The 24,393-nt window shown below is 40.1% G+C and overlaps 1 protein-coding gene across 2 annotated transcripts in view; it reads right to left on the bottom strand.

The window, feature by feature from the left end:
* MCTP2 (multiple C2 and transmembrane domain containing 2) overlaps window positions 1-24,393 on the bottom strand; it is a 196,192-nt gene that overhangs the window by 161,462 nt on the left and 10,337 nt on the right. For both annotated transcript variants that reach the window (XM_025391701.1, XM_025391702.1), the window contains exons 2-3: window positions 15,800-15,862; window positions 14,500-14,608 (exon numbers count right to left, since the gene is read on the bottom strand). In XM_025391701.1, coding sequence (XP_025247486.1) covers window positions 14,500-14,608; window positions 15,800-15,862 — 172 coding nt within the window. The remainder of the gene's footprint in view (window positions 1-14,499; window positions 14,609-15,799; window positions 15,863-24,393) is intronic.

Raw genomic sequence — 24,393 nt, 5'->3', positions numbered from 1 at the left:
TATTAGTAATCTGTGTTCCAGAAATTCATTATTACCAAAGCATACGTGATTATTGATACTCTCGCATTTTTCTTCTTATTAAAAATTACTAGATATAATCCTCCACCCAAGCTACTATTTAAGCACAAATCTAAGTCTAAGAAAATGGACATCAGCCTTTACAGAAAAAAAATAGAACAGGACCAAAATTCAAGAATAACATTAACATGGGAATGATCTCCTTTAATCCTACAAAAGGAGATACACATGCTTTACACTGCTTCTTTAAGGATGAGGAATACGTCTCAGTCTTATAAAAGGAGATCCTGCCATTTGCAACGACATGAATAAACCTGGAGGACATTATGCTAAGTGAAATAAGCCAGGCGTAGAAAAAACATGCCACATGGTCTTCTTTCATATGTGGCATCTAAAAAGAAATCGAATACACACAAACAAAAAGTAGAAGACTTTTTCCCAAGTGAAGGGGAGCAAAGAAACAGGGTGAAGTAGGTCAAAGGCACCGAGGTGCAGTTATGTAAGATGAGCAAGTCTGGAGGCCTACCATACGATGAGGACTCCAGGTAATGGAAGGGTATTATATATGAAAAATTTATTAAAAGAATAGATTTTAAGTGCTCTTACCACACCACAAAAAACTAACTATGTGATGATGGATATGTTAATTGGCTTCACTGTAGGAAGCATTTCACTATGTGATATGGTCTGCATGTGTGTCCCCATCCACACCTCAGACTGAGATGTAATCCCTAACGTTGGAGGTGGGGCCTGTTGGGAGGTCATTTGGTCATGGTGGTGGATTTCTGATGAATGGCTCTGCATCATCCCTCTTGGTACTGTCTTCACGACAGTGAGTGAATTCTCAAGAGATCTGGTGGTTTAAAAGTGTGTGGCACCTCCCTGCTCTCTGTCTTGCTCCTGCTCTCATGTGACATGCTTGCTCCCTGGAAGCCATGATTGTAAGCTCCTCAGAAGCCAGCATCATGCTTCCTGTTCAGCCTGTGGAACCATGAGCCAATTAAGTCTCTTATCTTTATAAATTATCCAGCCTCAGGTATTTATAGCAATGCAAGAACAGACTACTAATACACTATGGACATCAAAATATCATGTTGTGCCTTAAATATAGGTAATTAAAAAATGTTTTAAAGGATGAGGAAAGTTAGAAAGTTCAGAGCTGAGCCTTGAACCCAGATTGTTTTCACTCTAAAGGCTTCAGAACTACAGTAATTTTACAAAATAGCCCCCGAATTCTGTGGTACTTAATAAAAAAGTAGGGTATCTGTCCCCACTCCTCTTGAATTGGGTGACTGCTTCAACCGTTGTGGTGCGGTGTTCCTTCCAAGGCCGCGTCCTAAAAGGTGATGCAGTTTCTGCCTTGTGCTGGGACCCTTGTGCCTGGAGCCCTGAGCTTCCACATAAAAAGCTTGAAGACTCTAAAGCTGCCATGTCATGAGGAAGACATGCTACATGGAGAGGCCTCATGTGGAACCATCTTCATCTTCCAGACACCTGATTCCATACACACAATATGGGAATCAACAGACCTTCAAGTCTTCCAAAGATAGGTTCCCAATAGCCAACTCTTCACAACCTTCAAGTCTTCCCAGGTGAAGCCCCAGACAGTGTACAGCAAAAACAGGCCATCTCCACTGGGCTTTGTCCAAATTTACACTCCCAGAATTCATGAACACACGGCTGTTGCTGAGATTCAAGGTAATTTGTTACATAGAGAGAGACTCAAGAATAACACCCTTCACCACGACAGGCCACACTCCCCACCTCAAATTTAGCAAGGCGTGATGGTGTGATAGGACTAATTGTCACTGAAATCAAACCTCAGCCATGAGTAAATCATGGATATGTGGGAATACACAAACACACATCAATGTGCGCACAGGCAGAATTCCTCTTATCAACTTTACAAACAATGAAACAAATACATTAAAAGAATGACTTGAAACATAGCATGGACTGTTGTGGTATAGAAATAAACACTTGATAGGCTGGGCGCGGTGGCTCACGCCTGTAAACCCAGCACTTTGGGAGGCCGAGGCAGGTGGATCACGAGGTCAGGAGATCGAGACCATCCTGGCTAACATGGTGAAACCCCATCTCTACTAAAAATACAAAAAATTAGCCAGGCAGGGTGGCGAGCACCTGTAATCCCAGCTACTCAGGAGGCTGAGGCAGGAGAATGGTATGAACTCAGGAGGCGGAGCTTGCAGTGAGCGGAGATTGCCCCACTGCACTCCAGCCTGGGCGACAGAGCAAGACTCAATCTCAAAAAAAAGAAGAAGAAGAAAAAGAACAAACACTTGATAAAAACCAGCCCCTCTAGAGAAGTCCCAATCAAGCAAATAGAAGACATGCCACATTTAATTCAAACCAATGATGTTTGGTTTGGTGTAAGGCAATTTTCTTACATGCAGCAGGAATAGAAAATATCCCAATTTTGCTCCAAGGCACTTCATAGGAATTGAGATGGGATTCCACAGAAACAGAAAAACTGACTCTACAAAGCAGCAGAGTATCAGGACGTTCTGATCAATCCACAAGTCCACACAGATTCCCAAAACAAAACCATACAACAAAAATCTTCAGAGGAAAGGGTTCAGTTGTGGGAATACATTAAAGGCTGTTGGAACAAACACGTCCAGTGATGCTCTGTACCAAGTGGCAAAGGAATAAACAGAAACCAATTTTAAAACTCAGCTCCAATCACTTACTGCAGGACATCCGCAAGCTACCAAAACTCAAAGAGTGAAGAAAAACCACTCCTGTGTTACCAAATGGGTGTCTGAATCTTTGAAAGGTTCACATTTGCTCTTGAATGACAATTTTTCTGATACACTGGCCCAGATGTGGCCAATGATCTCATGCCATCTGGCGTTCAGAGAAGGTACTCCAATGAGAAGCAAATCTCAAATGTTGCAAAATAAAAAGGACTGAATTTTCCATACAGTAAAACTCTGGTGTGGAGCTGATGCCAAACAAGAGAAAAACATCAACAGGAATCAAAGAGAAATTGTTGAAGCAGACTCCAATATGTGTTGTAATTCAATGTATACTTAAAAAGTGACCGTCACATCATTAGGAAAAGAAATATTTAGTCCTAGTTAGTTAGATAGCCGTTTGGTTACAGTAAAACTAAGCTCCTGCTTTGGGCCAGAAACTAAGTAAACTTGACACAGATCAAAGAGATAAATGTAAAACTAGATAGAAAAGAGAATGAATGTAGGTCAATGTACGTGTCTCTCAAGAAGCTTTCTAGATAAAAAAAACGAAGACACTTTCCAGAAAAGAATCCTAAGACTAAAAATATTTTTGCAACAAAAACTTTATAAACAAAATCTAAAGGCAAGTGACAAATTTAAAAAAAAAATGCACATGAACATGCCCAGGAGACAGAATGAATAACAGTGATGCATGGAACAGACTATGCAGAGAAGCAAATATCTCATTAACCAAACATATTTAAAGGTACACATTGATGAATACAATTTAAAGAAAAAAACAAGACAACACTTTCCTTCTATCAAAATAACAAAGATCTGACTGGGCATGGTGGCTCACACCTGTAATCCCAGCACTTTGGGAGGCCGAGGTGGGGGGATCACCTGAAGTCAAGAGTTCGAGACCAGCCTGGCCAATATGGCAAAACCCCGTCTCTACTAAAAACACAAAAATTAGTTGGGTGTGGTGGCACATTCCTGTAATCCCAGCTACTCAGGAGGCTGAGGCAGGAGAATTGCTTGAACCCGAGGCAGAGGTTGCAGTAAGCCGGGATCATGCCACTGCACTCCAGCCTGGGCGACAGAGCGAGACTCAGTCTCAAACAACAACAACAACAACAATATTCTACATACAAGGTAGGTGAGAAACAAAAAGTGGCCCATTTTCACATACCAGTAGGTCAACAAAATAGGTCTTTCTCAACAGTAAATTGGCAATTTTGTAATGAGAATCTTGAAATGCTCAAATCATGTAACAGAAAAATACAATCCAACTGAATAAATATAACTTACTTGCAGATATATGAAAAAGTAAGTTGTACACACAGATTTAGGCATAAGCATGTTTGTTGTGGCATTATTCCTAATAGCAAAAATTGTGAACAAAATTCGAAATGTCGATTGAAGAAAGTATGGTGCCCCTACTAAGTTTTTAATTTCTTCTCCAAAACAAAGTTTTTATAATACAGAGAAAAATGTGTAGAGAGAAAACACCAGGTAACTAAACATTCAAAAGCCAGATTCTCTTTCACTTTAGGAAGAAAAACAGATTTTAAAAATTGGGGTGGGCCAGGCATGGAGGCTTACGACTGTAATCCCAGCAATTTGGGAGGCTGAGGTAGGTGGATCACGAGGTCAGGAGATCGAGACCATCCTGGCCAATGTGGTGAAACCCCATCTCTACTAAAAACACAAAAATTAGCTGGGCGTGGTGGGGCATGCCTGTAATCCCAGCTATTCAGGAGGCTGAGACAGGAGAATCACTTGAACCAGGGAGTTGGAGGTTGCAGAGAGCTGAGATGATGCCACTATACTCCAGCCTGGTGACAGACCAAGACTCCATCTCAAAAAAAAAAAAAAAAATTGGGGCAATGGAGTAGAGTATGTTCAGAATTTCGGTAAGGCCTAGGGGTGTGCCTTCATCAATGCCAGTTTTACTCATGTCGGTCACTATAATATCTGAAGGGGCATTTTCTAGGTCAAATTTATAATGGGGAAAATAAAATCTCAATCCACGACAGTCTTTATCCAAATAAGGTGCCTTTTTAAAGAGTCTCTCATTTCTCATGTTTCACAGAAAATAAGACCTGACCTCAGAAAACACCATTCACAACCCTTACACCACCCAGGTTAGAGGTGGTGGTGGTGGCAGGGGGAGGAACATCTATCTCAAAAGAAGTAAAAGATACAGAAAATATTCAAAAATTGATGAGGAAACTGGGAAGACAGGCCCACAATAAAAACGATGGGAAAATTACAAAGTCATTCCTGTTCCCACAGGCAAAATGCAAAAGCAAAACCCAAACTAGAATAACTATTCCAAGAATAATTATGACAATTCACACGGCCATAAAAATAGCTAATATTTATTGCATATTACCGTTTCAGCTCCACCCACCCCACGGAGCCGCCTCACCACCACCAACAAGTCTCCACAAGCACACGCACCAGGTTAATTGTACCATAAGCCTAGCAGGCTCATGGCTAGACCATGTCTGAGCTAGAATCCAAACTCTGGTGGTGCACGTCTAAAGCCTATGCATGACTCTCACCTACCATCCAGCACTCTTCAACACGTCACATCATGGCACAAAAAGAAAATGATGTCTGTAGGGCACAGCAGAGTTTACGGAAGAGACTGCTGAGGGGCTGGCCCAAGCCTAACAGAGGTGCCCAGAGGGCTACCAGAATGAATACTCCAGCACATCCCATTCAGAACACACCTGTTGGGAAGTTATACCGCTGCTCAGTATACAATAGAGTTCTAGCAACATCATAAAAATTAGCCTGCTAAATAGCAAAAGAAAACCAGGACTTAAATCAGTCATTTTAACTTTTTGAACTTTTTGGTAACAATTTAGTAATTTATTAAACAATAATTTAATAACATAATAATAAACAATAATTATTTAATATTAAAAATTATGCTGTATAACACCGATTACATAGCACAGTTTTCACCATATCAAGAGATCTTTAAACTTTTTCTCTGAACTACTCCTTTTAAATACGAACATGACTTACGTAGTACATTTTTTTCCATTATCTGCAAATAAAGCTGCCATTGCTCTAAAAACGATTGTCAGATATCTACCTGTGCTGGAAATTGAGAAAGAGAGCAGTTTTCTGAATGAGTGTTTATGAATCTTCATCCACTAAAACTTGCATCAAAAAAGAAAACCATCAAGCCTCAACTGACAGCTGAAGGGATGATGTTCACGGCCCTAGTAATGTGACAGCGAACTTCAACTGACTTTTCTTTTACTTTTGCAACACTGCAGAGTGCCCACAAGAGGGCACCAGCAACACAGTAAAAACTACTACAACTGCCTAACATAACAGAAAAACATAGAGTTTTAATGCGAGGGCTATTGTTTTCCACCTATTAGTGTTCTAGGAGCCAGCAGAGTATGAGCTGAGCATTTTGCACAGGACAAGAGACCTGCCCATATCACAAGGCTAAAGTTCAAGCCCGGCCTGGGGCATAGCACCAGCTCTACGACGCCAGAACACCTCCTTCTCGGCCACCTTCCTTCTGATGGGAAATTGACCCAAGGTTCAATTTCCTCCACGCATCAACCAAATCATGAAGCAGTTGGAATTAAAAGCGATTGCTCACATATTTCTTCTGCTTTACCAATCTCAAAGTTTAAGACTGCCAAGAGCTACTCAGATCAAGAAGTTAAAACAAGTGTAAGTACTATTTGGTCAAAAACAATACATCTTGTATAACATCCTGGAAAATAATAGAAAGGAAAAGGGGACTATAAGGAAATAAAAGGAAAACATTTGCATGAAGAAAAGGAGAGTAGAACGAGCAAAGAAAGATGAGAGAAATAGAAGAGGGGACAGGGAGAGTCAGATGAACACAACACACAGGCAATGGCTGAGACAGACGAGAGGCAGGAAGATGGCGGCCATTCCTCTTCCGGGGATTGCTAACAAAGGTGAGCTCAACGCCTCGCCTGGCCCATTGACAGCATCTGAGTAAGACTCGATCTTAGACCACTACAGAGCCAAAGTCATCCAACAAGAAATAATAACAGTAATAATAACAGGGCTGCTTAGTTTACTCCTGAGTTCCCCAATACCAGACCTAGTCTTGTCAAGGTTGAAGGCCCACATGCCAAAGATTCAAAGGAAATTCTTGAAGAACTGGTAAACCACCTTCTAAATGCGGCCACACTTCCAGAGCTACCTAATCCAAACTTCTCAGCCTCCCATGATAGTCTTCTGTGTCCATGATTATTCATGGGTATTAAGCATGCTTAAGACGGGGAGTTCTTAGTCTCCCAACGACTTCATTTTTAATTACCCATAGGTTTTTGTTTTTTTAAGTATGCACACACAGACACACAGAGAGGTGGACAGCTAAAGACCCTGAGGTGTCCTGGTGGCAATTATACAACATTACCCCTTTCCCGACACCATTGCTAAACCTGCCCATTGTTCTGAAGCCAGACTTCCTCATGAGTCTTTCTAAAAGAACAATTAACAATGGTGTAGTTGAGCAATCTTCACCAAAACTCCCCAAAAAAGCTCAAAATCCTGCCTTGATAGCCTGCTTAACAAACCAGCTCTGTGTCTGAACCAGGGAAGGGAGTGATTCAGATAAAACCTCATAGCTCTTTATGCCAATGAAGCCTATTTCCCAGCCTCTGGCTAATGGCATCACAGCAGAGACAGGGAACTCGGGTATCTGAGAGTCCTCTTCTGTATGTGTTTCCTCATGGGCAAAGTCACCGAAAACTTCCTATGCTTAATGACAAACCCTTTAAGCACTTTTTAATACTCTTTCTTGGGGTTTGTGAGCTGTCTTTTCCTAAGGGACATACCATATTCTTCCACTCAACTGCTCAGTTAAATAGCAAGAAAATGATTTTTTATTACTTAACATCTCCGGATTTTTCTGCATTATTTCATGTCATATTTCCAAGACGCTTCTGCTGAAAGCATTAGCCTCAACTCTTGATGACTGCCTAATTAGATTATACCATCTTTGTTGTAGATAATGGTTTTAGAGCAGTTTTTAAAAGCAAGAATTCAAAAATCAGACCATGATATTCTAGGCAGAGGTCAACAAACTTTGGCCCATCAGTTAAATCCAGACCACTGCCTGTTTTTGTAAATGAATATTTATTGGAAAACAACTATGTTCATTTGTTTATTGTCTATGGCTGCTTTCTCACTATGTCAAGAGTCAATTTTCAGTTATGGCCCACAAAGGCATAAAAAGTTTACTAATCCATGTTCCAGTCAGAAAGTAACATAGACAGTAATGATTATGTAACAATCCAAAGAAAATGCAGAACTCCTTCCTTAGCAAAGAGTGATTCATCAAAAATAGTTTTTCTCCCTAAAAAAATTCAAAAACAGAGACTGTGCAATTGGAATTAAAGGTTCTGAAGCTACTGCTCCTCCACAGTCAAGCTTGCAACATATTTGAATACCTTTGAAGGAGCCTCTGTCATAATAAAAAATATGTGATTGATTAGATCTGTGTATTTTTTACTTAAAATTAAATGCATGATTCCACATAGGAAAATAAAATACAGTTGACTCTTGACAACATGAGTTTGAACAACTGCAAGGGTTCACTTATACAGGATTTTCTTCCTCTTCTGCAACTCCTCAGACACTAAGACCAAACCCTGGTCTTTCACCACCTCCTCAGCCAGCTGGATGTGAAGACAATGAGGGTGAAGGCTTTTATGATGATCCACTTTGACTTAACGAATAGTAAATCTATTTTCTCCCTTTTATGATTTTCTTAACATTTTTTCTCTAGCTTACCTTGTTATAAGAATACAGTACAAAACACATATACAAAATACGTGCCAATGGACTGTTCATGTTATCAGTAAGGCTTCCAGTGAAGAGTAGGACATTAGCAGTTGTGTTTTGGGGAATTCAAAAGTTATATGTGGATGTCTGACTGCATGAGGGGTTGGCAACCCTAATGTCCTGCATTGTTTATTGATGAGCTGTATTTTAAAAACCCTACGCTGAAGACAGATCATAGAGAGAGCACAGAGAAATTGGCAAACTGACACAAGTTAAGGATCAAGCATCCAAGTTCAATGATGGGGGAGCTGACATGGAACACAGCAATGAGTTCTGTGCTGGGAGTCAAGAACATGGCCAACTTGCATTATGATCATTCATTAATTACTATAACAACATATCTATTGCCTATTTCTACATGTAGGCCATTATATCATCTATACTTCTTTATTAACACATAATAATAGTACATATTTATGGGGCACATGTAATATTTTGATACATGCATACAATGTGTAATGATCAAATCAGCATAACTGAAATATGCATCACCTCAAACACATCATTTCTTTGTGTTGGGAACATGCCAAATCTTCTATTTTGAAATATACAATAAATTATTATTAACTAGAGTCACCCTACTGAGCCATTGAACACTATAACTTATTCTAACTGTATTTTTGTACCCCTTAACCAATCCTTCTTCGTTTCCCCCATTCCCACCCTTCCCACCCTCTGGTAGTAAGCATTCTCCTCTCTACCTCCATGGATCAACTTTCCAGCTCACACATGAGTGAGAACATGGGATATTTGTCTTTTTGTGCCTGACTTATTTTACCTAACATTCTGTCCCCCAGCCTCATCTGTAGTGTTTTAATTTTTCAGTCCTTACAATCACATTATGAGGCAAGTCACATCACACCCATTTTAGAGAGGTTATGTAAAGTTGTACAGTGAGATCACAAAGCCAAGTAGTAGACCAAATCCAAATCCTCTTCTTGTCCCACTGAACCACCCTATCTGCCCTGAATCTTGCCTCCCAATGTGACCTTCGACAAGTCAGTTAATTTTTGTGCTTCCATTTCCTGAATTAAAGCTTCCATTAAATCAGCAGCTGGACCAGGTGATCTATATGAAAGTCATCTTTTATCTTGGAAATCATATAAATCCTTTTTGCTGACTTTAATCACCAAGCCCCAGAAGAGTACCAGTGTAGTGCTCATTTCATTGAGGAAACCCAAGACATGCTTGTTGAATAAGGGAGTAAGTGACTAAATCCTGTTCATTCTGCAAAGATACTTTCCCTTTTATAACAGGCCTCAATGCTCCTTAACTCCAGCACTGAAGTTGGATTTCTTCAATGAAGAACTAAAATTAATTAAAAATACTCTGTGTATAAACCATCAGGTATATCACAGGAGGGCATGCAAAGATTAATAAACTATTCTTCCTCCTAATATAGCACTAAGATTGTAATAGGGCAGATCAGTCATTTACCCAATTAAGGATAAAGGTGTATGTTTTATAAAGGTAAAATCTGTATACGATTGAGGTGAGAGAGAGCTTATGCCTGTGAAAAACATAAAAGACTGCATAGGAGAAGTGCCATCTGAGTCTGTATTGTTGCAATACTTCCTATTGCAACAATAAGCTATTGGCTTAGTATCTACAGAACTGGAGAACATGTTATAAAGACTAAATATTGTAAATGCATAGATAAGCCAAAAACATTTTATAGTTAGTACTTTAGCATATCACACAGTTTCTTGAACCTAATTATTTTAATTGGGTTAATACTAAATTAAATTATATTCCAAGAATACAAATTAAGTAAAGCTGAGACCAGTGATAGCAAACAGGTAATGAGAAAAAGCTCCAGGAACATACAACGTCGTGGCTAACATAACCAAGAATTGAAACTCTACCTCAAGGAGAAGCATGGGTTTCTTCTCATGTGCCAACATCCACCTGTGACAGGGACTGCCTAGAGTAAAGGTTCTCAAAGTGTGGTTCCTGGGCCAGCAGCATCAGCCTCACCTGGGAACTTGTTAGAAATGCAAATTCCCTGGCCCCACCCCAGACACACTGAATCAGAGAATCTGTGTGTGGGGCTCAGAGATGTACATTTTCATTAGTTCCCAAGATTCTTCTGAGGCTCATTCAATTATGAGAACTATTGGTCCAAAGGATTGTGTTAGATAAAAATTCTGAGTCTCGGTCGGGTTTCGTAGAAAATAATGCTGTATTGATAAGTGACGTTGTTCCTAGGCAAAGGAGGCAGGAGTGAGGGAGCACACGTATTAGTAATGAGGACCCCCTCTTGAACCCACAGTAGACCCTCAAATGCTGTCTTGCCCTGAGCAGGCTCAAGGTCATACCTTTATCACTAATTTAATACTTGTGATAATCAAACAGAAATTAACATAATAATAACATAGGAAGCCATACTATACATCCCCAAGGTATAAAACATGAACTTGTTGAAAGAGTAGGGTATTTTCTTAATAGATAATGATAAAGTGTTCCCCAAAATGAAAGAAAAAAAAAAAACAAGAACAATTACTACTGGTTTCAAAAGAAATAGGGACTGAAATAGCACAGTTTATGACCTAGACTCCTTACTGGGTATTTACACTTGGATTATATTAGGTTTGCACAAATTAAAAGCCAAATTCTCGCATGATGTTTTAACTGTGATAAACTCTGCAGAGAGAGATGACAATGGCTGGGGTTAGAGCAGACTTTGGTCTTCAAACAGCAAGATATGGAGCAAGTGCACATAAGCCCTATTGTATCATTTTCTGATGTGTGCAATGACTTCATTATCTAATCAGTGCACTGACCATCTACTAGGAATCTGCTGTAACTGCATCAGTTTGATAGAGAAGTATAGTGTTGCCTGACACCAGTGAGGGAGAAAGAACAAAAAAAAAAAAAAATGGAGAAAGCTAGAAAAGGAGTAGTTAGCCCACAGAAGAGGTCCAGGGCCTGTATATGTCCCGAAACTTAAAAACTATTGGCAGGGCATGGTGGCTCACGCCTGTAATCCCAGCACTTTGGGAGGTTGAGGTGGGAAGATCACAAGGTCAGGAGTTCGAGACCAGCCTGGCGAAACCCCATCTCTACTAAAAATACAAAAATTAGCTGGACATGGTGGTGCATGCCTGTAATCCCAGCTATTCGGGAAGCTGAGGCAGAAGAATCCCTTGAACCCGGGAGGCGGAGGTTGCAGTGAGCTGAGATTGCACCATTGCGCTCGAGCCTGGCGACAGAGCTAGACTCCGTCTAAAACAGAAATAAATAAATAAATAACAAAAAAAAATTGAAGAAATTCCATCAATTTAAAACAGGACAGGTAGCTTGAGAACATTTTCTTCCTAGTAATGTAAAAAACACACTCTCTAGAACACTCTTCTGATCACCAGAGAAACTGTCACAAAATGAATTTGATAACAATCATTTTTGACAAAAGTAACCACTGGACACTATGTCGGATCAGGACAAGAATCAGGATATTTGTGGGAAGCTCCCCCTACATTGGTTTATTATTACATCTTTTAGATATTATTTCAGGCATCAAATGCTATCTGCCCCAAACCATTAAAAAGAACATAAGAGATGCAGCTGTAAACATACATACATTTATAATAATAATAGAAATGAGAAAGGACACACTTGATACAGAAAGTATGATTTTGATTTAAAAAACTATTTACCAACAAGTAGGCAATAATTTTTTCACTATTTTAAAATGCTACATCTGAAAAAACATGAGCAAGAGAGACAGAAGAGAAATTCTGATTCAGAAAAAAAAGGCCATACTTCATCCAGTTCTGAAAGACGAAAGCCAGGTGACATCAGTTCATGGAAGAAGCCATATCCAGAGACATGAGCAGTAGAGAGTCATAGCAAAGATGTTTCCGGGTAGTGGTGGAGTGGGAGGGTAGGAGGGTGGAAGGGTGTGTGGCAGGTGAGCCAGGAATGCTCCAGGCTTGGAGGCAGCAGGTAAGATGGCCAGTGCAACTCAATGTGACTGGTGGGTTCAGTACAGAAAGAGAGCTGGATGGGCCAACACTGTCCTATGCCTTCAGGCTGAGCAATGTCCAGCAAAGGCATCTGAAGATAAGCAGAAGCAGATAGCACAGGCGTATGCAGACAGAAAAGCTTTAAGTGGCAGGTGATAACCAGGAGGAATGGGAAGAACCCAGTCTGAACTACCGGCTCACCCTGTCCTGCAGCATGCCCAGGTCTCCTCATCATCACTGATTGCAGGACACAGTAAGCAAAAATAACATCCACAGATGCGGGAACAGAAACACACAAATAAAATGATAAGCAACCCGCTTCAGAGAATCAAACAGGTAAAAGAAAATAACGTCCTAAATGAGAGACAGTCAATACATTAAACTGACATCCAAGAAACACCGCAGCAAGCAGGATATTTTAAATGAATACTTACTATTCTCAAAAAGAGATGGGATCATCAAACAAAACAGGTTATAAAAATGAAAACCATAACTGGTAAACAGAAGAGTACAATGTAAACAACTGACAAGAAAATGAGCAAGCTGAAGATCAAGCTGAAGAATTCTTCCTGAGAGGAAAAAGTCACGGGAAAAATTAAAAAGAAAACCTAAGAGACACAGAAGACAGATCTAAGAGTCAATAGACCCTTCCTTTATTGAAAAGATGCTCCAAAACACAATAGAGAAGGACCAGGAGAAACTAAGAACCAAAGCAAGAAAAAGAACTCTTTAGAATAAAAGGGCCTCAACTACTAAACCAAATGAATAAATAAAGATCATAAAGAAAAAACAGATATATTTGCCTACAATGAAATGAAAAACTTCTGAAGGACAAAAGAGGTCATACAATTAAGGAAAAGCAACAGACTGGGAGAAAAATATTTGCAACACATAACAAATGTCAATGCTGAAAATTATGAAGAACTATGAAAATTTAGAAGAAAAAACTCAATTGAAAACTAGACATTATATAAGTTAACGCCTGCCACCTTCCCAATAGCCTATAAGGTAGGTTAACCTTACTATCCGTTTTACAAATGAACAACCCAAGGCATCAAGTGGTCAAGCAACATTTCTCACATCAAACAGCAACGAACAGAGACACCAAGGTCTGAGCCCAGGCAGTCTGGCTCCACTGTCTGCTCTTAAACACACGCCATTTTAATATAAGGTTTAGCCTTATCTGTGCACAGAAACATATATGATATGTTCATTACAGCATCATTTATAGTGCAGAGACAGAAGGAAAAAAATAGCTACCATCAGTAGAGAAACAGATAAACAAAACATCATACTATGGAATAAATATAGTATTTAAAATAAAGGCAATATATGTACATGGAAAAGCGTGGTCAATTTTGAAGACCTGTACATTTTTTTAAAAAGTTCATTGCAGAACAATATGGACATTATAGACCCATGTTAATTTAAAAATGCACAGGTATATATTTATGGCTAGGTACAGTGACTTGTAAAAGGTAAATAAAACAAGCACAGGCAGACACTAGCTATTAGAGGGAGTCCAGTGAGATTTCAAAGCCGAAGGCAGGTGTTTCAAAGGCATTTCTGTCAATGTGTACATTGGATGACCTTATACCAAGGATGGGCTCACATTTTTCTCATGAATAATTAAAGTAGGATTGAGGAAACATTTTCTTGAACAGTTGCTATATGCCAGGCATAATGCTATCAGAGTTATCTCATTCCATTCTAAAACAACTTCATGTGATTATTAGTATCATTATATAGTATCACTTAATAATAAAGAAGAATAGTAAGGCTTGGTGTGTTTAAATAATTCACTGCAAATGTCTTATACCTGGAGAGATTTGGATTTGAGCTACTGTCTATCCTAAACCATGCTGTGATGTCAAAGCCTGACTGACAGTATTGATACAAGGACAGAGAGAAAGAAGTTTCCAGCCTGCATCCACTATAACAGACCCAGGTCTTACCACAGCGATCTCGGACAACTAGGTTCCGGCCTTCCTTCAGGTGTATGGTGAGGAGGTACGCAAAAGGGCTGGAGAGGTTACTCAAGCCATCACTGGCTTCCCCCAGTACCTGCACAGATGGAGAAGGCAGTTAAGACAGTATGTCTTGGGCCCAAGCAAGAGAATTTCAGAAATACTTCTTAATTTTGGAGGGAAAAAAGAAAGGCCACTATGAAGATCAACTGTCATCCCCAACTCCTCCTCACGACGACAACTCGGTTACCCTGCTTTATTAACAAGTCCCTTACATTGCTCCCCAGTGTGATTTTATCAGAATTCAGAAGCATATATGATTACATCTTTGCAAGGTTAACCTTCCAAGAATGAGATAACCAACCTCTGAAATACCCTCATTAAATTACTGCAGGATCACTTGTTATAAAACTCAGGGTACAGTCCCAAGAGAGGCAACAGGAGGAAGAAGTGCTGCTACAGGGCTGGTTCCCAAGAACATGTGCCCCGACTTCTGAGTTCAGATGTAAAATGCCCCGTCGTGTTCTCCACCCTTCCCACCAACCCCCATCACCTCTGTAGACCTCCTCCACGTGCAGTAAAATTTCAGTTCTGGGGACGCAGCTCATCCCCCCGCAAGCCCACATGTCCACCTGACACATGCTCCTTCCCTGGGTCCCCAAGGGACATTGTCTCTGTCCAGTGCTCTGCCGGCTTTTCCACCCTTCTTTTTCATTCTCTGGCACCCACTCTTAGTGTCTCTTACTCTAATCCCCACAGTCTCACCTCCCTGCAACTCAGTCACTTCCTCCTCCAGAAATGCATCCACTCCTGCAGGCCATATTGTAGAATTCAAGTCTGTTTTTGAATATTTATTACATGAGCCCAATTAAATTTTTGAGCCATTTCAAACTTTTGACTGTCCTTAAAGGGAAAGGGCAGATAAGATCATTTATCATTCACTTATTGGACATTCAATTAATCGATCTTGTGGCTAAGCCACCCTTGACAGCCTTCCTTTGAAAGCTTCAAAGCACTTCAGAATGGCTTTATCTCCCTTATTATCTCACTCAATTTCATAGTTACTCTGTATTTTTAGAAGAATCTATCCCAGTCTGCCTAATCAATAGACAGTGAATTAATCTCCTCCAGCCAAAATTTGCAAGGCCTGTTTTTGTAAGTGGATACGGTTTGGCTTTTTTTTTTTTTTTTTTTTTTAGCAATAAAAGAGGCAAAGAAATACAAACCCAAACATTTGATGAGAAATATCTATAACATTTAATGTTTCTTTTTAAGGAATGCCACTCACAGATTGTTCTTCAAAACGCTGAGATGTCATAGAAGCATTTAGGTCACTGCTTCCACATAGCTTCTGTGAAGAAAAAGAAAAAAAAAAATCTGCTTTATAAAAGCAAATTAATACCAACTCAGGAAGATACCCTCTATCAGGTCTTTCCCTTTGGAAATCTGATATTTGCATATGCAGCTTCGGTGAGGGCTGCCTTCCGGTTTGTGTGGCAAGGAGGAGACGTGGATTCAGAGGTGTCAATCCAGCTGTGTCCTCTGCCACCTAAGTCACTGGATAAGAGGAACTGCACGCACCTGCTGGGGCACTGGCATCCCTAGTTCACCCAGGTGTTTAGCATGCAAATAACTTTGTTCCCAGGGAAAGCAGTGGGGCAGCAGAGCCACTGTGCCAGATCCCTCCCAAGTGGGCTAGCCTGGCTCCCAGCCTCCGACGTGAAACGGGCAGCTCAGGATCCTGAGAACTGAGCATGTCTATTAGGAAGAAAACGTTTCAAAGTGTGATCTGCGAGACCCTCCTCAAGCCATGCCTTCATGGGGCTAGCAAACTGTTCAATCACCAAACCAAAACTGGGAAATGCAAATTCTGAACAGATGACCTCAGAATGAGAGGTGTCTATGTTTCCCAGTTATTTTTGGTTTTTTTTTTTTTTTTTAAGACAGAGTCTCACTCTGTCACCCAGGCTGGAGTACAATGGCATGATCTCAGCTCACTGCAACCTCCGCCTCCCAGGTTCATGCCATTCTCCTGCCTCAGCCTCCCGAGTAGCTGGGATTACAGGCACCCGTAACAACACCTGGATAATTTTTGTACTTTTAGTAGAGACAGGGTTTCACCATATTGGCCAGGCTGGTCTCAGACTCCTGATCTCGTGATCTGCCTGCCTCGCCTTCCCAAAGTGCTGGGATTACAGGCGTGAGCCACCGTGCCCAGCACCTATGTTTCCCAATTTTAAAATGCTTCTCATACCCCGGAAATGAGTCCACAGGGCGATGACACCTGCATCATGCAGTAGTTAGTATGGGGCACAGATTCCTCAGTTGTGTCAGCTTTTATATGCACAAAGAAGATTTTGTCTGTTTCTGGAACTTTAACAGAGTTTCTGGGCTAAATGTGAGGACAGCTGCCTGCAATGAAAGGCAGAGTGGAGGGGACATCAGCAAATGGCCTCCCAGCAATTTGAGGATGTTCCTGTTTGGCACATTAGCCAGGACTGACTGCATCCATGAAAAACATGGGGATTTCCCCTCCAAAGATGACTGCATAACTTCACTGCTATGGGCCAATTAGGAGATGAGAGGCAGCCCTGGAGACACTGCTTAGGAAACCATGAGCCACTGGGGGTAGGGGCACTGATGATATTAGTCCTTTCCATGCACAGTGACCACCAGGAACCACCTGGACATGACTCAGAGATCCAGCTTGATGGCAGGCTACCTTCCAAGACACACATTCGCTCTCTCCAAGTGGAGCCTCAAGAAGCCACAAAACATCCAGACCGCGGGGGCAAATCTTCAGCACCCACGAGAAATGGTGAGGAGCTGCAAACAAGGATGGGCTTTCTGGCCCACTGCCTCTGCATGCAGTGACATCGAGAAAGTCTGCAACCGGGCAGAAACGAGCCCTGAGCACAAGAAGGCATGGAGCCTCATGGGGCTAGGACAAACAGAGGCCCTGAGGTTCTTGTAATCTGTGGTTCTTACCCTTGTCTCTTTCCCCATCAGTCCCAGGTTTAATGTCCCTAGACTGTGAATACATTGTGTTCAGTTCAGGTTAATTCACACAGGATCAAGAGTGATTTCAGACACAGGCTTTTTCTAGGACCCTGGCACTTCAGCCACTATATGCCTCTGACCCAGAAAGTACCACCACGGCCTAGGCAGGAAAACAGCCCTAACTCTCAATGTGGCTTGATGATGGACAAGAAAAGAGGCCACAGGTCCTTTGCCAAAAAACCTCTCCTGTAGTTCTTGGTATCTCCTGCACGTGTTATGTATAAAAGGACCCCCAGGTGAGTTGGGCAGTACTCTCTGAAATCCACTTGATGACAATAATCAGAACCTTATTCAACTTACTGACTTTCCCAATATCAATAGATTTCTATATGTTTTATATCATATACTATCATTTCCCAGAAATGCAATCAAATGCAAACATTCTGCCTGATTTCTGGTACCAATAACCATGCCTTCACATGCAGAACCAAGAGTAACTGGTGCTGATGCTCTGAAGCCTGAAAATCACATGCTATGGTCTCCAGTTCTATTAATTGAATCAATGCTCCACTTAACCAATCCCATTTTGAAGATAATTCCACAAAACTATTGGGATCTACTGAAGTGGATAATAACACTTTTGATTAAAGTATTATGTCATTAGCCAAGGATAATGATGGTCTTGTATCTTCTACTTTCGAGTGGAGGAGTGAACAGAGGTATGATTAAACCATATCACCCTTCAGACTGGACCATATATATTCTCCCAAGTTGGCCTCACTGTACTGAATGACGATGTTAATTAAATGACAAAATTAATCCACCTAACCACCATCATTAACATGCTATCAAAAATGAAAACGGAGCTTTTATTCAAATATGTGATAAGTCTTCCACTTACAACAACAAGGAAATTCAATGTGAGGAATGACATTAATTCAACATTATGGCTGGTTTTACTCACAGAAAAGTCACAGAACTTAAAGTTATGGTTCCCACAGCTACCATAACTGTCACACACCATATATAAACACCAAGATAGGAAAGTGATTACCATAAAGAACAGCAAAATGTTCCATATGCACAGGAGGATGGAGTTACAGCCGCTGGGGGACACATAACTTTGGATATTCGCCTACACTCTTGCATAGTGCCTATGGTATTACTCATTGAGTGGAAGTTGCTTTATTTTCACCTGTTTTGTAAACCTAGAAACTACATCAGTAACTTACTTTTTCATTAAGAAGAGCAAAATTAATATTTATTTCATCAGGAATACCCCAGAATACCACTATTTTTAGATTTTTTTAAAATGTTCCCTAGGTTGGACATAGAGGCTCATGCCTGTAATCCCAGCACTTTGGGAGGCCAAGGTGGGTGGATCACCTGAGGCCAGGAGTTCGAGACCAGCCTGGCCAACATGGCAAACCTCCCCACCGCAATCTCTAATAAAAATACAAAAATTAGCCAGGTGTGGTGGTGTGCACCTGTAATCCCAGTTTCTCTGGAGGCTGAGGCAGGAGAGTCACCTGAACCCAGGAGGTGGAGGTTGCAGTAAGCCAAGATCATGCCACTGTACTCCATGCTGGGCAAGAGAGTGAAACTCCATCTCAAGAAAAAAAAAAGTTCCCTATAAATGTAACCAAGTACTGTGGGTTGTCTTTCTTTGTTTTGAGGTGTTTTGTTGTTTTTTTGTTTTCTGAGACAAGGTCTCCCTCTGTCACCCAGGCTGGAGTACACTGCTGACATGTTCATAGCTCACTGCAGCCTCAACCTCCTGGGACTTTAAGCCATCCTCCTGCCTCAGCCTCCTGAGTAGCTGAGATTACAAGTGTACACCATCACACTTGGCTAAGTTTTGTTTTACTTTATAAATATTTTAGAATATAAAAATTTTAAAATAGATATATTTTATAGTATTATATATTATGCTATAAAATATTTTATAAAATAATTTATTTTATAAATTTTATTACAAAATTTAATTTTGTAGAGATGTCTTCCCACAGCCACCATAATTGTCACACACCAGCCCAGGCTGGTCTCTATCTCCTGGCCTTAAGTGATCTTCCCACCTTGGCCTCCCACAAAGCACTAGGATTACAGATATGAGCTACTGTGCTTGGCCTTTCTCAAAAAAAAATTTTACTTAAAAAAATTAACACACTGTAAAATTGACATTTTCCATGTGTACATTGCCATAGTTTTAAACACCTGTATATATTTGTATAACTCCCACCACAATCAGAATATAGAAGAGTTCTACCACCCAAAAAATGCCTCTGTGCTATCCCACTTTGACCCCCATCTGTAGTCAAATCTTCCAACTCTAGACCCACGGCAAGTAATTGTATATTTTCATCATATAGTTTTATCTTTTCTAGAATATCATATCATTGGAATCATACAGTAGTTAAATGTTTGAGACTGGAATCTTTTACCCAACTTAATGCATTTGAAATCCATAAAGGTTGTCATCTGCGTCATTCTTTTTTATTGCTGAGTAGTATTCCATTCTAGAGATGTACTATCTATTGATTGTTTACCTAATAAGCATCATTTCAACATTTCAAACAAATTTTGTACAAGTACATAGGAAGAGAAATAATTTTAAATATTATCAAAGCTAATACATCTCAATATGACAAAACTGTCTAATTACATTCTAGCATTCAGAAACACAGCTTTAACATCTTGGAATGAGCGCTATTACGAGATTAGTCTTCCCTTGCATAGCTCTCACTGTTGCCTTTCAGATAAGTGTTTTTCATTAGTGTTTTTTAAATAAAAGCAAGTTTGCATTGATATTTCCCTTCTGCCTTGCTAAACTGAAATTTATGGGAAGGTAATACATACTTTGCATTCCCTTTAGATGTGGATTTTCCATCCATAAGGATGCAAATATATTAAAATTCAGCAGGATATGGGGAGATACTGGAATGGCAGATCAATTATTTTAAAAGAAAATCTCTAGTCACCAAGGACTTTGAGATTGAGGGCAAGACGCTGTTGTGAATAAACATTTTCCTTTCAATATACACTAAATGTGATCCTGTACAAATACCACCTCCCATGTGGCTGTCTGAAGGATCTTACTGCGAGGCACACAGGAAGCCAAATTAAAAATTATGTAAGCAGTCACTGTTTGTTTAAATTTCAGAGGAAGAAAACATAAACCCACATCCAGAAAAGCTAAATAAGAGTACAAAGTTGGCTGAACAAGTCAATAGAATTCTCTTTATAAACTGCCCCATTAAAGTATATAAATGTATACATACTGCATATTTAATCTGTAACCCATATCTTGTCTATTTACAATACATATATTTAAGAATACAGGAGTCACAAACACAAACACCTAGAGGAAAAAGGAAGTTACAAAATAAGCCAAAGGAATCAGATGGCTCCACTAACCACGAAGCAGCAACTGGACACAGTGATAGAATGAAAAGTGAGTTACATGGCAATGAGAGGTCAAAACTGGAAGGTGTTTTCAAAAGACAATCAAGCCTACCAAAAGGTCAAGTCTGTTCTTATTTTTTATACCACTTTTCAGGAGGTTATGGATCATGCAATCAAGGTGTATAAATTTAATTCTCTCTCATCTCCAAGACTGGTCTCTAAAAGTGATTACCCTGCAATATTGACTGTCTAATCTAATAGCAAAATATGAATTGTGTATGTGTGTCCATATACCTTGCTCAAGTATATGATGGTATAAAACAGTCAGTAAATTACATCCCATGAGACAAACCAGCCCACCGCTTGCTTTTACAAATAAAGTTTGACTGAAATACACCGCTGTCTACTTGTTCCTGTGTTGTCTATGGCTAATGTCATGTGACCTCACCTTGAGTAGTTGTGACAGAGACCTGTGGCCTACAAAGCTCTGGCCCTTTATAAAAACAAAAGTTTACCAACCCCTGTTGAAATACTCTAAAACTTTGCATATTCAGCAATATTTGTCCATTGACCTGCTATAAGTTTTTTGCATGTTTATTAACAGGAGATACTTTAAAAAATGGTTGCTTGTACATTGCTGAGCACTTTCTAATGTAAAATTTATACTCATTGTAACTTCTTAAAACAAGTCCACAGGCTGTCATTAGTCTCCCCAATCGGCAAAGAGGAAAGCAGAGCCCGGTGGCTAAATGGCCATCACAGGAAAGCTGGAGAGATAGGCCTTGGCGAGCACTCTGGATTAGGCTTCCTCTGAGTTACCTGGGTATGCTGCTCTTTTCACTGTACCACACCTGTGCCAACAGAATACAAAAACAGCACACCTTACCTGACCAGGAGGCAGTTGTACATGGTAGTGAACAAGGCTCTGGAATCCAAAAGATCAGTCCCAACTCTGCTACTTTTTATTATTATTATTATACTTTAAGTTCTAGGGCACATGTGCACAACCTGCAGGTTTGTTACATATGTATACATGTGTCATGTTGGTGTGCTGCACCCATAAACTCGTCATTTACATTAGGTATATCTCCTAATGCTATTCCTCCCTATTCCCCCCACTCCACAAGAGGCCTCGCTGTGTCATGTTCCCCTTCCTGTGTCCAAGTGTTCTCATTGTTCAATTCCCACATACGGGGTTTTGTTTTCTGTTCTTGTGATAGTTTGCTGAGAATGATGGTTTCCAGCTGCATCCATGTCCCTGCAAAGGACATGAACTCATCCCTTTTATGGCTGCATAGTATTCCATGGTGTGTATGTGCCACATTTTCTTAATCCAGTCTATCATTGATGGACATTTGGGTTGGTTTCAAGTCTTTGCTATTGTGAATAGTGCCGCAATAAACATACGTGTGCATGTGTCTTTATAGCAGCATGATTTATAATCCTTTGGGTATATCCCCAGTAATGGGATGGCTGGGTCAAATGGTATTTCTAGTTCTAGATCCTTGAGGAACCGCCACACTGTCTTCCACAATGGTTGAACTAGTTTACAGTACCACCAACAGTGTAAGAGTGTTCCTATTTCTCCACATCCTCTCCAGCACCTGTTGTTTCCTGACTTTTTAATGATCGCCATTCTAACTGGTGTGAGATGGTATCTCATTGTGGTTTTGATTTGCATTTCTCTGATGGCTAGTGATGATGAGCATTTTTTCATGTGTCTGTTGGCTGCATAAATGTCTTATTTTGAGAAGTGTCTGTTCATATCCTTTGCCCACTTTTTGATGGGGTTTTTCTTGTAAATTTGTTTGAGTTATTTGTAGGTTCTGGATATTAACCCTTTGTCAGATGAGTAGATTGCAAAAATTTTCTCCCATTCTATAGGTTGTCTATTCACTCTGATGGTAGTTTCTTTTGCTGTGCAGAAGCTCTTTAGTTTATTTAGATCCCATTTGTCAATTCCGGCTTTTGTTGCCATTGCTTTTGGTGCTTTAGACATGAAGTCCTTGCCCATGCCTATGTCCTGATTGGTATTGCCTAGGTTTTCTGCAAGGCTGGTTCAACATATGCAAATCAATAAATGTAATCCAGCATATAAACAGAACTAAAGACAAAAACCACATGATTATCTCAATAGATGCAGAAAAGGCCTTTGACAAAATTCAACAGCCCTTCAAGATAAAAACTTTCAATAAATTTGGTATTGATGGAACATATCTCAAAATAATAAGAGCTATTTATGACAAACCCACAGCTAATATCATACTGAAAGGGCAAAAACTGGAAGCATTCCCTTTGAAAACTGGCACAAGACAGGGATGCCCTCTCTCACCACTCCTATTTAACATAGTGTTGGAAGTTCTGACCAGGGCAATCAGGCATGAGAAAGAAATAAAGGGTATTCAATTAGGAAAAGAGGAAGTCAAATTGTCCCTGTTTGCAGATGACACGATTGCATGTTTAGAAAACCCCATCGTCTCAGCCCAAAATCTCCTTAAGCTGATAAGCAACTTCAGCAAAGTCTCAGGATACACAATCAATGTGCAAAACTCACAGGCATTCTTACACACCAATAACAGACAAACAGCCAAATCATGAGTGAACTCCCATTCACAATTGCTTCAAAGAGAATAAAATACCTAGGAATCCAACTTACAAGGGATGTAAAGGACCTCTTCAAGGAGAACTACAAACCACTCCTCAGTGAAATAAAAGAAGGCACAAACAAATGCAAGAACATTCCATGCTCATGGATAGGAAGAATCAATATCGTGAAAATGGCCATACTGCCCAAGGTAATTTATAGATTCAATGCCATCCCCATTAAGCTACCAATGACTTTCTTCACAGAATTGGAAAAAAACTACTTTAAAGTTCATATGGAACCAAAAAAGAGCCTGCATTGCCAAGACAGTCCTAAGCCAAAAGAACAAAGCTGGAGGCATCATGCTACCTGACTTCAAACTATACTACAAGGCCACAGTAACCAAAACAGCATGGTACTGGTACCAAAACAGAGATATAGACCAATGGAACAGAACAGAGCCCTCAGATGTAATACCACACATCTACAACCATCTGATCTTTGACAAACCTGAGAAAAACAAGAAATGGGGAAAGGATTCCCTATTTAATAAATGGGTGCTGGGAAAGCTGGCTAGCCATAAGTCGAAAGCTGAAACTGGATCCCTTCCTTACATCCTATACAAAAATTAATTCAAGATGGATTAGAGACTTAAATGTTAGATCTAAAACCATAAAAACCTCTGCTACTTTCTACCTTTCTGTCCTTGAAAAATATACCTAAAATTCAAGACATGGGAACATCTCTCAATGGGTCAAAACAGATTCTTACAGGTTGTTAGAATAATTAAATCACTCAATGGGTATTTACTGAAAGCCTTTTCTCAGACAGACACTGTGCGAGGGCTCTTTGTATATAGAGGAAACCAAATAGATGTGGTCTGATAATATATATAT

Source organism: Theropithecus gelada, chromosome 7b (genome assembly GCF_003255815.1).
Source record: "Theropithecus gelada isolate Dixy chromosome 7b, Tgel_1.0, whole genome shotgun sequence".
NCBI lineage: Eukaryota > Metazoa > Chordata > Mammalia > Primates > Cercopithecidae > Theropithecus > Theropithecus gelada.
The sequence above is the reverse complement of the archived record's forward strand: the minus strand, read 5'-3'. Positions and strand labels throughout refer to the sequence as shown.